Source organism: Periophthalmus magnuspinnatus, chromosome 15 (genome assembly GCF_009829125.3).
Source record: "Periophthalmus magnuspinnatus isolate fPerMag1 chromosome 15, fPerMag1.2.pri, whole genome shotgun sequence".
Lineage (NCBI taxonomy): Eukaryota > Metazoa > Chordata > Actinopteri > Gobiiformes > Gobiidae > Periophthalmus > Periophthalmus magnuspinnatus.
In genome coordinates this window covers 4,780,894-4,795,001 of record NC_047140.1, presented here as the reverse complement: position 1 = coordinate 4,795,001, position 14,108 = coordinate 4,780,894, and the positions used below count along the sequence as shown (strand labels likewise).

Sequence of the window (14,108 nt, the reverse complement as noted above, 5' to 3'; positions counted from 1 at the left end):
CCACTTTATTTTAACCCCTCTCTGGTAGTGATATATTGTGAGTAAAACCCAAACAAAGCAAATGGGTGTCCTACAACCCAGAGTGCAGTGCAAGTGTTTTCTATTCTTCAGCCAATAGTACACTGTATCTATGTTGCATGTACCAGTGTAGCTTTTGCATCCCTTTCCCCGCCACTCATCTGCACTGTACCAGACCAGAGCCGATCCAAAACAGCAGGGTTTAGGCTGTCCCCAACTCAGACGTAGACTTCATCAGATGTGGACTAAAGCCACACTTTATCCCAACTGTGTGACTAAACCAAGCTCACATGTGGCATTAGAGTACACAGCCTAACGAGAATATGGACTTGAAGGAAACTTAACATGACATATGGTAATCCAACAGCCACCACTCGCACAAGAAAATTAACTAGAACCAAATTGATCTGCCTTATGTCAGAAGAGGTTTTGTGTGGCTTTCAGAGAGAAGAAATGTCCTTGTGGACCTTTTGGACACAGGTTGCCAAAACAAAATCAAAACAATCTGGTTTTGACTTTCCCCTTCCCCGAGTGATCTCAGCCTCAGTCCTGGCCCAGATCTCACAGGCTGCAGAAAAAGGCCACTGCAGCAGGGCCACTCTTCACTGTTGTTTTCAGTGTTAGTGACGGACTGGGAAATAGCCTTAGATTGCCACTAGATGGTGCCGCTTGACCAGAAAAACACCCACTTAATTCTGCAAGTGTGATGTTTGTAGAGGAAATATAATGGCCCTAACAACTTCAGCAAAAATGCAAACTCACCGATTTATTTATAATTATTCTCACTAATTGGGAGGTTTTGGATGCTTTTGGACAATTTGTTACATTCTTGCTGAAAATGTTGTCAAGAAATATGGTGACCCGCTCTGTACTATACACAGACGACCCTCTTAGAACGCCTTTATTATGAGCCCCATATTCCTGTAGGGAGAATCTGGGCATTTGTGAAGTCAGAAGTCAGACATGTTGTTTCTATGTGTGTATATATATGTGTGTTTTTGTGTGTATATGTGTGTGTGTGTCCTGTGTTACTCCATTGCTTTCCTATCACATGTCCAAAGTCCCATTGTAAAGTCACTGTGTCCAGGCGCCCTTAGACTCTGAAGTCACTGGTGTGAGCATGGCCCACTCCTCTGCCGCTCTCTGCCATGTGCACAACTGTGTGATTATGGTCAACAGTTTCCTCTGTCCTCTCTGTCGCTAGCACAGATTCTGCATGCTCAGCTCATAAGGCATGCCACGGGATACAACAGCCCCTATGAGGATCTCCTATTCTCTCATTGGCCAATTCTATGACTTCACACGCAACATCTTATCAGCGAACGTGACTTCTGGAGTCAAAGATACCGACAGGTGCCAGACAGACAGCATTAGGCCGCCGTCTGCTCTGCACCTGGCCAATGAAAGAGCAGAGCACGGGGGCTGTTTGTGCCCGGAGTCACAGTAATCCACACATGCTCCTCTGGGGACTTTCACTGCGGCCTTCGTCTGGGCTTCACGCTTTAGCACAGCGACAGCAACTAAGACGGCAACTAGCAACGGTAGCACTGCACGATTCAAGAAATATCAATTTGTAATGTGCAATTAGAGTAGTTTGTGTTCAAATTAGGATTTAGTGAACAGAACACATTTGAATCACTTTCAGTAACTTTGACATTGAGAGAAGAATTGCTTAAACAACTAATTAGAGTTTGTAGACGTCTAAACTACAGTGTTACCAACCTTTGCAACTTGATATTTGCAATTCAAATAGCAGTTTTGATGCAATTGCAATTAATTGTACCCATTTTCAGGCATGCTAACAAGCTAATAATTAGACATGCTCGTTCCATATTATGAACTACACATTAGACCATAATATTTAACACAGATGAGGGCAGTTAAAATGAATACTGTTAAAATGCAGATTTTTTTGTAATTCAGTGAGATCTTGGGTCTAATAATCACCATTATAAATCAGCTTCAACAGCTGTAAATTCACTTTTTGGATGTTTCATGGGACAGTACATGGTTTTCAGTGCAAAAATCTGGCTCTTGTCCCTCATCTGGGTGTAAGACTTCATCACATTTTAGAATCTGAACACTACCAGAACTACCAAAGAAAAACAAATGTTTAAAAATACAGACATGGGTGCATTTGCAAAGTAAACTACCCACAAATTGGTATAATATATTTAGTACAAACAATAAATGAGTCTGTGCATCAGAAAACTTGTATCGCACAAACAGTGAGGCCCTTTGGGAGCGCAGCAGTGAAATGCCGTCCGATTTGGCATGAATCAGCCTCTCTAGCGTGACGTAGTCTATAGCGTAATGCCTTGGTCAGAGTTGCTCCAGCTGCATGATGGGATACAGGTACGTGATCCACTCCTTTACCCCAACGCATAGAGGAAGTACAAATGTATGACACATGTTAGAGGTTTGCTGCTCTACTGCATTGCTCATTGCTCCTGTTCATGAATGCCTCCCCATCCCCTTCTCCCCATTGTTTTGCCTTATGCTCTGTTAACAGCCTTAGCGCGCAGCTTGACCTCACGAATACAATCACAAAAATCAGTCCTCGAAGAATTATATTGTACTGAATCGAAATTTTCGGAACACAAACCAAACATTTGACCAAAGTTGACGTTCAAGTCTGTGGCGTCTAAGGCTTGCACTTTCTGATGACTATACCTTCCGACTTCCCCCCGGATTGAACGATTTCTCCTTTTTGCCATTAACCTGCTGCTTTTCCTCTCCTCTCATCCCAAAACATGACTGTAGCCAAGATGTCCGTCTACAAACGAATGAAACTGGCATGTTGTTTTGATTGCGGCCGCTCAGAACCCGACTGCTCTTGCATGTCAGGCAGTGTACATAGTAACTTGGACACCCTTCAGAGGGCCTACCCACTGTCCTCTGTCTCTATTCATGATTGCGCAACCACTTTACGTGCCTGTAAGTTACACCGCCCCACACATGCTGTTACGTGTCTGTGTATTCCGTGTATTCCGTGTAAGCGCCATACTTTTCCGTTCAATGTGTGTCCGCAGTGTCGTCTATAAGTGTGCGTTGTCTCCATGCTGTGTGCTTTTACGTTGATTTGTCTCCATTTCTGAGCGATTGGTTTGTTTCGGTTGGAGAAACACACCAGCGGTTAACTGAGCTAACTCATAGTTTTGATTTAGCTTGATGTGGTCGAGATGGGTAACATACGTGTGCGTGTGCTCGTGGTACATACGTGTGCGTGTGCTTGTCCATCTGTGTGAGTGGGTGTTGTGGGTTCGTGTCGTTCTCTGTGACTCTGCGGTCTAGTGGTCACCGCATGCTGCATCAGTCCGGCAGTGGTTTGAAGCATTGGTGTTTGGTGTGGTTCTAAATGTCCAAGGTAAGGTCTGTGTGCGCACTCAAATGCTTCTCACAAGTCTACTACTCTCTGGTGTGTGTTAATCGTACCTAAAGGATGTGCATATATTTGGAGATATTCAATTAAGTTTTCAGTTTTATTTTTGGTTAAACTTTTCTTTTTTAACTTACGGAGTATTGTTGTTGTTGTTTTTTTCAGAAGATATAATATTCATAATATCACTTCACACTAACAATCTGTTAATTTTATCATCAGTTTTCATCAATATATTTTTTTCAGTAAAAGATAGCCAAAGAGGACTGAATCCATGTATGGACAAATATAACTTTTACGAAATAATAAAAGTGACGAGCTCCAGAGACTCGTTCGGTCATGCTCCAATGAAACTGTAACTGAAGTTAATATAGTAGTGTTCTGGTGTGAGGAAACACACTGAATATCTTCTGGTTGTTTATTTTCTGAACACAAGAGCTACTGTAGGCCGTAACCCACACCAAAACAAGAGCAAAACAACAGCAGACTCAACTCACTAGAGCCAGTCTCCAGAACAGACCGGTGACTGACCAATAGCACCTCCACATCAACTCGTCGACATAGCAACCAAGTGTCACAGACAAATGCAGATACATTAACCACAACCACTGTGTAAAGAAGTGGACTAAGTGAGTGTGACGTCACCCACAGCGTTCAGCTCCAGTCAAATGAAGCTCATTGAGGCTAGAGCATTTATAGGGGCCAGTTTGGAGTTCCATATTTGGAATTCCAACGGTGAGTATCATAGCAACAAAAGAGCCAATCCGGAGCGATGCTGTTGACGGTAACGCCCCTTCCCACCTGCACCACTGGTTTAGGAGGGAGCGGGCGCTTAGCAACGCTGTCAATCAAACCTGTTGTTAACGCTAGCAGAAACGACGTTAGGGGAAGAAGACGCCTGATTTGTCTGTAATTAATGTTCAGTCTTGATTTACAGACACAATAGTGAAATAAAAACACTAGGATCATGTAGAGCGGGTTAGTAGAGACATTTTAAAACCAAAATGATGAGTCTGACAGCAGCAGTTACAGAGAGAGGGGCCACAGTTTCTTAATAGAAAGTGAATTGGAGCCAGAGTCACTGGAGCCAGAAGCGATGCCCATGATCACTTCCTATTTGGAACATGGCGACCAGCAAGTTAACTATGTACATTTATATATACAGTCTATGGACAATTTACACATAGTTACAAGAACAACAAAACAAACAACTAAACACAAAATATCAGATCATTACACTATACTCATTTTCAACGCCATTTTATTCTATTCATTAATATGGAAAGAACCAGTTTAGTGCATTGTGCATGTGTTCAAAGGTCCAGTAAGTGTTCTGAGTAATTTAGTTTGAAAATTCTAATTATTTTCTGGACTAAATGTATCTGAGATTTAGTTGGCATTTTAAAATATATTCTAAAGGTAATTAATTTATCTGTGCTAACTCTAAAATATCTTTAAAATGATTTGTAAAATTTAACAGAGCTAAAACATCTGTCTGTTAGCATGACCAGGTGAACGAAAATCTCTAAACGGACAGAGCCTTGCTCGTCCAGGTGAAATGAGCGTAAATGAAAGAGAATAGAACGTGATGGCTTGATAAAGAAAAGGACTGAACCTCCCTCCTCCCTCCTGGTTTCCTCTTAAGTCAATGGGAAATACAGAATTGTCCGTCAATTAGACATGGCAGCAGTAGACGGAGCTATCAAAGCCCTGGGTTCAGACGCACAGATCTGATTTCCTTCTCAACATTCTCCCAGCGTCCGCCGCCTCAGCCCAGATTAGTGTCAAACATGCCATGATGAGTTTGGCTTGGCCTCTTGTAGTTGGGCCTGTGCTCATATCCCTCGGTACCAATTACTGGCCATTACATGGTTACTGATCTCACTCCTGCTCAGCCCCTGTTGGCTTTCAGGAAAGCCTCCACTGTCTTAGATTTCGACCCCCTTTTTAGCTCCGACTTTGTCTGAACAAAGTGAGTGTAGTGGAGGGGTGCATCGGGCTTTGTCAGGGATTGCTGGATTTCCGTTGCCCATTTTCCCTCTTTTTCCACCAGAGCGAGAGGATAAGACATCTCTATCCACTATGACCTCATCCTGCTGCACATATGAAGCTGATTTGACTTTTCTAAGCAGAGCCCTTCCAGGAGAGTGCTCTGTCATTGAATGTACTGTGGTCTGTGATTTAGGCCCATTCAACACAATTCACTGAAATCCACATGAACCCCACTGGAGTGGCTGGTCCTGCCATGCTTTTACTGATTGTACAGTATAACTATGAGATGGGAATATTCTCCTCTATAGGGTTTTGGACATATCTTTGTTCATCTTTACATCAGTGGTGGGTCATAAATTGTTGTGTGACTTAAACGTGCTGATAGAAGTGTCAGTGTTTCTGTACTAGCATCAGTGGAGATGTAAAGTAGACACTGGGCTCATGTAGCCTACATCTTGTATGTGCCTACGGGCTCTTGGCCTCTGGGTTATGTCTCGAGCTGATCTTGTATATACACCATACACATGTGTGTGTCTTCACATGAGGATGCATCTGCTGCTCATTGCTGGAGATCTTATCTTTCTTGACACAGAAATTATGTTTGCATTTTCATTTTCCCAGCCCTGCTGGTCCATCACCAAACTTGGCCTGACAGCTGCTGTCCACCAGGCAGACGGGGTGCCCCTCCCCAGTCCTCTGCAGCCTCTGTCCCGTGCTGCCTGGCCCTGCCCCAGATGCTAGCCCGTTAGCCTGTTAGCGTGTGTGCTGTGTGGAACAGGCAGATCGCCTGAGACAGATGCCAGGGCCACTGTGGTTCTGTGTTTGAGGATCTGTGTCAGAGGCCAGCCCTGGGCCCTCTCTGTGACCTTTACTGCTGCAAGACACTGCAGCTCACAGCTCTGTGCAGTCTGCTGCAGTCACCAGGACTCGGCTCCTCAAAATAAAATCACATTCTGGAAGATCAGTCAGTCGGATCTTGGCAATGTAAAAATGGATTGTATGTAAACATTAGAAGTCCTTGTTTTTTGGGAAGGCTGTTTTGAATAGTAATGGTCTGCTGTCTGTGGTGTGGATGTTACATGCAATATAGAACATCATAGTGTTCACTCATTACATTTACATTTGATCAAAAATATAGTCAACATTTCCAAGGAAATACAAGTATGAAACATTTCTTTAATTTCATGTCATAGCAAAGTCCTCACTAAATATTGAATTGAAACCTCTTCGCCACAGTCACTTGATGAGTGGCGCCTCTGTGTTGATGTCATACTTCTGATCACACAGTGTAGTCGTTGTGATGCTCTGCACACTCGTTCATTACTTCCATCCTTTCCACTCCATCACCACCATGTTGTCCTCCCCATCTGCGTTTGTAGTGCCGTGCCTCTCTGAATGTTTCATGACATCCTCTGTCCTGTGTGTGACCTGCCACTGTCTTTGCATTCTCCTCAGCCAAATATAAGTATAATGGATATCTCACATCACGTAAGTCTGTCCTCTTCACTCTGCTACACTTGTCTTAGACTCTAGTCTCCTCACTGTCATGTGCCTTCAATTAAACTACTCTTGTAAATGGTATCACAAACCATGTTTAGTGTGTCATAAGTTATAAAATGATAGAATTTCTCAGTTAAACACAATTAATCAAATATTGTGTGTGCTAATAATGTGCTGTGTAGTTGCTTCAAATATTCTTTTTGTATTGTGCTGCATTTAGCAGCAGATGGCGCTACAACACCAGGGAACAGTGGAAGTCAAAAAGAGACTGGGGTGCGATTCAAAGCCGATTGCAATTTAGGTAAATCTCTTAGAAACATTATGGTTAAGTACACTTTCTTTTGAGAGTGCTATGTCTTCTGTCAAGCATTTCATGTCTGTGTAATTTCTACATAATAATTCTCCTTTAATCTCACTGATACTGAGCATAGGGACTTTTGTGTTGGTTTCATCCTATACTATCTTTACCAGTATAGTGGCTGCCTCTTTAACCAAACTAAAAGCAAATGCCATTTCATTTAACTGAAGAAAAATGCATGGGCTAAAGCACTGTTTCATGCAGGGCCAAAGCTTGCTCTTGCAACACACACTGTAGCGGCAGGGCCAGCTCAGCTCTCATACCAAAGCACACATTTTCCTCTGCTATTCCTGCGCCCATCATACTCTTGACTTTGGGTGGGGGTGATCGGAGCAGGCGTGCGTGCAGGACAGTACCATCATGTGATTAGCATTTGAGGAAGGGACAGTTGCCGTCTGGGTTGTTCAGAATGCACAGTGGAGCTGCCAGGGCGGCTGAGCGCTCTCTAACGCTGCTCGTGTTTGACAAGGGCCAGATGAATCCAGGAGCTATCGGTGGCGCCCCGTAAATCAAGGAGGCAGCTGACGGCTGGGATAAACGTCTGTTTATCGCCCGGGGCCACCCGAGCATGCTTTTTCTACCAAACAACCACCGACTACCCTTCTACCACAGGGAGGGACAGCCTCGGCTACTCCCAACAAGCACTCAGAGTGCTCCTGTGTGTGTGCCATGAGCCCAGTGATATGTGCAAACATAAACATCAGCAGATCATACACAATACATACAACGCCCCAGTGCTGTGCAGAGACAAAAGGAAATGTACCATTATGTTTACTCCTATATTACACATTTAATGTCGTTTTGATGGAAAAATAATATCACAGATTAAACCTAAAATATAATCTTCCTAACAGTGATGTATGTTTATATAACTGTTATCAACAGGAACTAACAAAATGAAGTGCATGAAAACTGTCTGTAATTGCACAGAAGACATTTAGTGAACCATCGCTGAAATGACAACTGCACATTTCTCACACTGTTATTCTTCATTGTTTGACAGTAAAGGAGGAAGTTAGACCATCTTTTCAGAACCGATCTATTAAAATCTCCGGGTGCACTTTCACAAATTCCTTGGTCCCCAACGCGCAGCACCCCAGCCAGGACGCCCTGCTCGGCCCCAGCTCTGCAGACATCCCTCTTGTTAATAACCGTAAAGGAAGCCTGCTCCCGGCGGGCCCCTGTGAGCCTGTGCAGCTGCGCCTCAGTATCTCAGGGCCGGGGCCAGAGTCTGGGGCACGACTCCTGGTGGAGAGCCGGCTCAACCGCGCCCGCAGTCTGCCGGTGAAATACCGCTACCACCCCAGTAATGCCATGCTGCACAACCAAAGTAGGCACTGCAGTCCCCCTGAGCATCAGGGCTGCATCAGTAACCATCCTGCCTGAGCATGTCCTCACCTCAGAGCTGTGGCTATGCTGCTATGGAGGCTGCAAGTCCATCTACTCACAGCCTGTCCGTGTGCCTTTCTTACATCCACACACTAGGATATCGGCATTGTTATCTTTGTTATATTTGATCTTATCAAGTAGACACGTTTGTTCAAACACACTGAGCTGTTGCCTATAGCATTAATGCCCTGATTATTTTCATTACATTGCACAGAAATATTGTTTGTAAAGTAGCAAGCATTTGTGACAGTAAGTATTGTGAATGCCCCTTATATAAAGCAAATGTCACAGGCTGACATTTTATTAGGAGGCAGAGTCATGTTTCTTATCTTTTATTAGCAGAATTAGGTGACAGCTGAGAATAGGTGCTCAGACAATAATGAGATTCCACATGCTTGGAATAGTGAGGGCTGGCGGCGCGCTCATTGATTTACACTAATATCATGCTGTGTTATTGATTTCTAACCAAAGGACTGATCCGGGTTTGAAGTGACGCTGCTCCTGGCATTTGCACTGGGAGAGGGCAGGGTGGATGCGAGCTCCTGGGTGCCTGTCTAAACGCTGTTGAAACTCCCAGACAGTAGTGAAGATCAGACTGCTGTTAGCCTGACTGAAGTCTGCAGACACTCAGCCCACGGCCTCACTGCGCCTGCTCTGTCTAGGACTCCAGCTGGAAAAGTTTGAAGACCAGATAGCCTTTTCTTCTATTTCACATCAAAGTCTAACATGGCTGACAGGAAACTCATCTCAAGAATCACTGCCTCAACAGCATCAAACAAAAACTGTCAAATGAAGAGAATCAATGTTATTTTATAGTCTCATTTATTTCTGAGTGTAGTCCTGACCTTCTCCTACTGTACTCATCTAATACACACTACTAATTTTGCCCTAATTTGTCCCACAATGCAGTTTGATAATAAGTGCTTGCGGCATGGAGGTAGACCTGTAGAAGAGCCATTCATGTCCGAACAGGAATGATGCGTTGGGAATCGGAATTTAAATCCAAAATCACTTTCAACACATTAAAAACGCCATCTCCATAACATTTATTTATCTCACCTTCATCGCTTTTGCCCACGCCCTCAACCGACAGCGCAGTCTGAACCATCGCATTTACGCAATTAACGCATGAATCCTCTGATGCAGACTGCCAGGTCCAACCAACCGTGCCATGCGCTCCAAGTCTTTTAGGGAAGGGCCCATTTAAAATAAAAATCGGAATAAATATTTTGGGTTCGGGGATGTGAGTCTCGCGTTCCAATTTTAAAGTCGCCAATTGGTTTTTCTCCGTGGTTTTCTCCTGCCTATTTTCCAATTTTTTTACTAATGCTTTAAGTTTATTTCCTTCCTTTTGTTGTTCTTTTTTTATTATTGCGATGATTGACTGACAGATTTCCTTTGTGCACATGTGACGTCCAGCTCTCTCTCTGCCTGCCCGCCTGTCTGTCCCGCTGACACCCTTTGCATGTGTTCGCAGTCGAAGATGAGCACCCGTCAACGCTGTCGCCCAAAAAAAAGCAGCGCAACGGAGGGATGCGGAACTCGCCCAACTGCTCGCCCAAAATGATGAGGTAAGGCGCCGATGCATTCTTCTTTTACCTACCGCCTTCAAAAAGCACGAGAGAGCCGGGGGGGAGGGGGAGAGAGGGAGGGGTAGGAGCGACTTCAGAGGAGGGTGGTGGGAGCTGAGATGGGAGGGGGGCAAATTAGAGGTGGCAGTAGAGGGGAGCTAAGGAAGTCAAAAAGCAGAGGAGAAATGCCCTGTTTAGGATGGCACGCTGTCAGCGCTTAATGACAGAGCCGCAGTCACTTTCCTGTCATGAAAAGGGGCTCTGAGAAGCTGTTTGAAAACTCCTTTAAAACCCAGCTGTCACCTCCTCCAGTCTGGTCCACATGTACTCCTTAAACAATGCTGGCACTAATGACACGGGCGACCAATCAGAGTGGCCCGCACGGGTACTCTGCCCCGAGGCCACTGCTCTATTGTGGGCACCCCTGCGACGACTGTTTCTAGTACTTAAGGCCATATGCGAGATGTAGCATCACAATCAAATATGAATTCAAATATTACCTTCCTTTTATCCTGTCCCGCGGAATTAAGCTGCTGTTAATTGATTTTGAAAGATAAAAGGCGCTGGGTTTTTGTGCTCTCCGGCGGAAAGACAAGGCTGGCAACGCGGAACGCTGAGGAGAGACAGAGGGGTCGCGATACAACACAACACAATGTAGAGATACGAGTCTAATGAGTTTAGTCTTCTACATCATAACAAGCTCACTCAAAACACTTTAAGAAGTCTTTGGATACTAAACTTTTTACCACACACATTTATCGAATTCTGCTTCCTTCCTTTTCCATTCTATACTCTATGTCTTTTATTCCCAGTTTTCTTGTGTGTTTGTCCTGCTGGCCCTCAGGCAGGCCTCCTCCTACTGCACTGGCATGCCTGTGTGGTTTTGTCCAGGACTTTGGTCAGCCTCCCCCTCAGTTCTCTCACTAAACAAGCGTTTAATAAGCCTTCACACTTGCCAAACCATTAGCCCAACACAGAGTCATAGCCTTCAGTCTGCGCTGCAGCAGAGCATCGTTTGAGATGCCCTTGCTCAGAGGGAGTGGAGGCATTAGAAAACAACTAGATGTTGGCACATTTCCAGCTAACTGCTTGTTTAAAGGCGCTTTAGTTTGCCTAACTTAAAGTACAAACCTTTTCTTCTTTTCCTTTCTTTCCGAGGAGAAGGTCCCTGTTTGCCATGTAATATATGCATCTGGGCTTTGATCTCACACGGATAATCATTCTTGCGAGTTATTTACTCAGTTTGGAAAAGGCTTCAAAGCAGTGTCAAAGTTTTCTCTGCTTTAGGGTGCTTCTGTATTCTGCTGGCTCTTGGGTACTGGAATGACAGGTCCTCTGTTATAGGTGTAGATTTTTTCTAAATCTTAGCCCTCAGCAAAACATCAAATTACCCATCACAGTCCACAGCCCCCTCCGCAGCCGTGCTGTCAACATATAACACCATATATATTAAACAGGAGTACTTTACAAGGTGCATTTTATGCACAATGAAAAGTGATTGTTTGAGGTAGCCTTAGGGATACTTTATTCTACAAGCAAGGAGGGGGAGCTGGGCGAGAGCGAGAGGAGAGGGAGCATACGTATCAAGTATGGTTTTTACAGGACTAGCAGCCTGAAGGCCTTTGTAAATAAATAATGATCAACAGATTGGCTGTGGGCTTTTGAAAAGCATGCCTTTGTCAGTTTGCATGATGGGGAAAATTTTCAAAGCAAGAGGCTGCCTTCATAGTCTGGCAGAGAGGGATTGGGGGAGCGCACCCATCCCAAGCTTGTGACTGCAGAGTGATACACTGGAATAACTCAAGTGTGTTTGAAATATATACTGAGGGAGAGAGAGATGGAGAAAGAAAGAGACAAGAAAAGAAGAGAGACACAGACCTTAGACAAACAAGGGAAATCTTTGTCCTATATATATAACAGCACAACTCTTAAACTGTTGTAATTTTGTATGTTTAAAAAAAAAACAGCCGTGCTGTTAGGGCACTGCGGAATATGTATATCCATATGTAATTTTGTAATGTTTGTTACAAGCCATCATTGTATCTCTGGGTACTGTGACAATGGTCCAGGGCCAGAGGAGAGCTCTGAGCTGTAGTTTGGGCGTGGCACTGGAGCACGTGTGACGTGGGCTTCATCAGGAGCAGCGCACACACAGGAGGGGAAGTGAGGCCGCCTCTGACAGCCTGCCACTCAGCCTGACAGCTGTGTGAGAGATAGCTGTCTCTGCAGAGAGAGAGCGCTAGATAGAGAGAGAGGGGGGAGAGAGAGAGAGTGCGAGGAGCAGATCCCGCCTGTGAGCGCCCGTCAGCCCTGTGAGCAGGCCTGCCCAAACGCACACTCCACTGACGCAGCCTCGTCGAGTTGATTGGCGCAACACGCAGCTGTGGATGAAAGATTGAGGCTGAGTGTAAAAACACTAAATGCTGTCAGTGTTATTATCACCTGCACAAACCGATGGAGAGGAGCGAGGGATGGGGGGGGGGGGGGTCGGAGAGAGAGGGGGGAGCTAATTGACAGCTTTTTTAAGTTGAACTTTTTCTGCGAAGCATGCAACCCAAATGCAGAGAGAGGAAGAGCACATGAAAGGCTTGTCACACAGTGACAGTGTTGATAGACGATAGAGGAGTGATACTGAGAGAGATGTGTGTCAAAGTCGGGAGATGTTTTCTCCCATTTCACTCAAATGTCTGTCTCCAAGCACTCCCCACTTTAGTGTCAGCCTGCTATAACTAAAGATTTAGATTCCCTGTATTATGAATAAATGGCATTGTAGTGAAGGATAAGTACACGATAACTGTATAGTGTAAGTGTGCGGTGTTCTGAGCTGCCTGAGCTCTCACAGTGCAGCTGTACACAGGATCAGGCCTGACAGGAGCCCTGTCATGGTCACTGTTACAGCGGATAAAAGTCAGCAGCCCACTGCACTGGATTAGCCTGTTTAGTTGTGACACACTGTTCAAACATTCATGGCCGTCAGTTGGGAGAGCAAATGTGATTGGGCAAATTCCTGAAATATTTAAAGTGTTTGAGCCTGTTGGAGCTTTGACTATTTGCACCGCACAGAGGCAGGCGCTGGAGGAGAGGCTAAGATCTGGTAATTGGTCTGTGTTGTCATGTCGTTCAGTCAGGGCCACTCCAAGTCACTGTTGTCATCTGAAGGGTTACTACCAAAAGAATCTAGGTACAAAAGACTCAACTAAATTAAAACATTGTGATGATAATAAAGTCAACTCTTTATCCAATTCTGTTTTCGCAGTAGACACGACCCCCTCCTTATTCCCGGAAACGACCAAATCGAAAACATGGACATGAGCGTGAAGAGGTATGATTCGACGGGAATGTTTCACTGGTGCCCGTCCAAAGACATCGAGAAGGTCATCCTGGTGAGTGCGGCACACGGGCCCAGACTGAATCCTCCCATAACCACTAATGTAAACGTTTGTATCACCAAGACAGAGGAAGCCCACTTATACTACAGTAGTACAATCACATACTAATTTATATTGACATTTCTCTCACTGCCTCTCTGTTGTTCAAGGTGAGTTTAATGTTTTCTGTATCTGCCGCAGCATGTGTGAGGAGACTTCCACACATGGGCTTGCACATAAACTTAAGGAGGCCATTTTGAAATCTATTATTGTTTACGTGAATGCTGTGTGGTTCAAGATTCTGTACAATATAAGCTTTTTAGGAACATTTATTTTTAAGTTTAAAACTACATTGACTGTAGAGGTGGGCGAATTGTAAAACAAAAACCTCGCCTGATATCTATAACCAAAGCGTTTTTTGCAAATAGATATTAGCTAAAGCATGTTTGTCGAGGTTCTAATGTTGCACAAAAAGAGTGGACTATACATTTAAACACAAAAGTATATACTAGGCCTGTCACGATAACAAATTT

General features: G+C 44.4%; 1 protein-coding gene across 18 annotated transcripts in view; it reads left to right on the top strand.

Moving 5' to 3' along the window:
• Nucleotides 1-14,108, top strand: part of kcnma1a (potassium large conductance calcium-activated channel, subfamily M, alpha member 1a) — a 293,601-nt gene that overhangs the window by 194,803 nt on the left and 84,690 nt on the right. For 5 of the 18 annotated variants that reach the window (XR_008648957.1, XM_055226999.1, XM_055227003.1 and 2 more), the window contains 5 exons: nucleotides 6,845-6,877; nucleotides 7,110-7,190; nucleotides 8,251-8,577; nucleotides 10,114-10,207; nucleotides 13,464-13,590. Coding sequence is in view for 17 of the 18 variants with exons in the window: in XM_055226999.1 (XP_055082974.1) it covers nucleotides 6,845-6,877; nucleotides 7,110-7,190; nucleotides 8,251-8,577; nucleotides 10,114-10,207; nucleotides 13,464-13,590 (662 nt within the window). In the remaining variant the exon portion in view is untranslated. Of the gene's footprint in view, nucleotides 1-28; nucleotides 38-2,781; nucleotides 2,956-6,844; nucleotides 6,878-7,109; nucleotides 7,191-8,250; nucleotides 8,578-10,113; nucleotides 10,208-13,463; nucleotides 13,591-14,108 lie in introns of all 18 variants that reach the window. The other 13 variants (XM_033979262.2, XM_055227007.1, XM_033979258.2 and 10 more) reach the window with 9 other exon arrangements.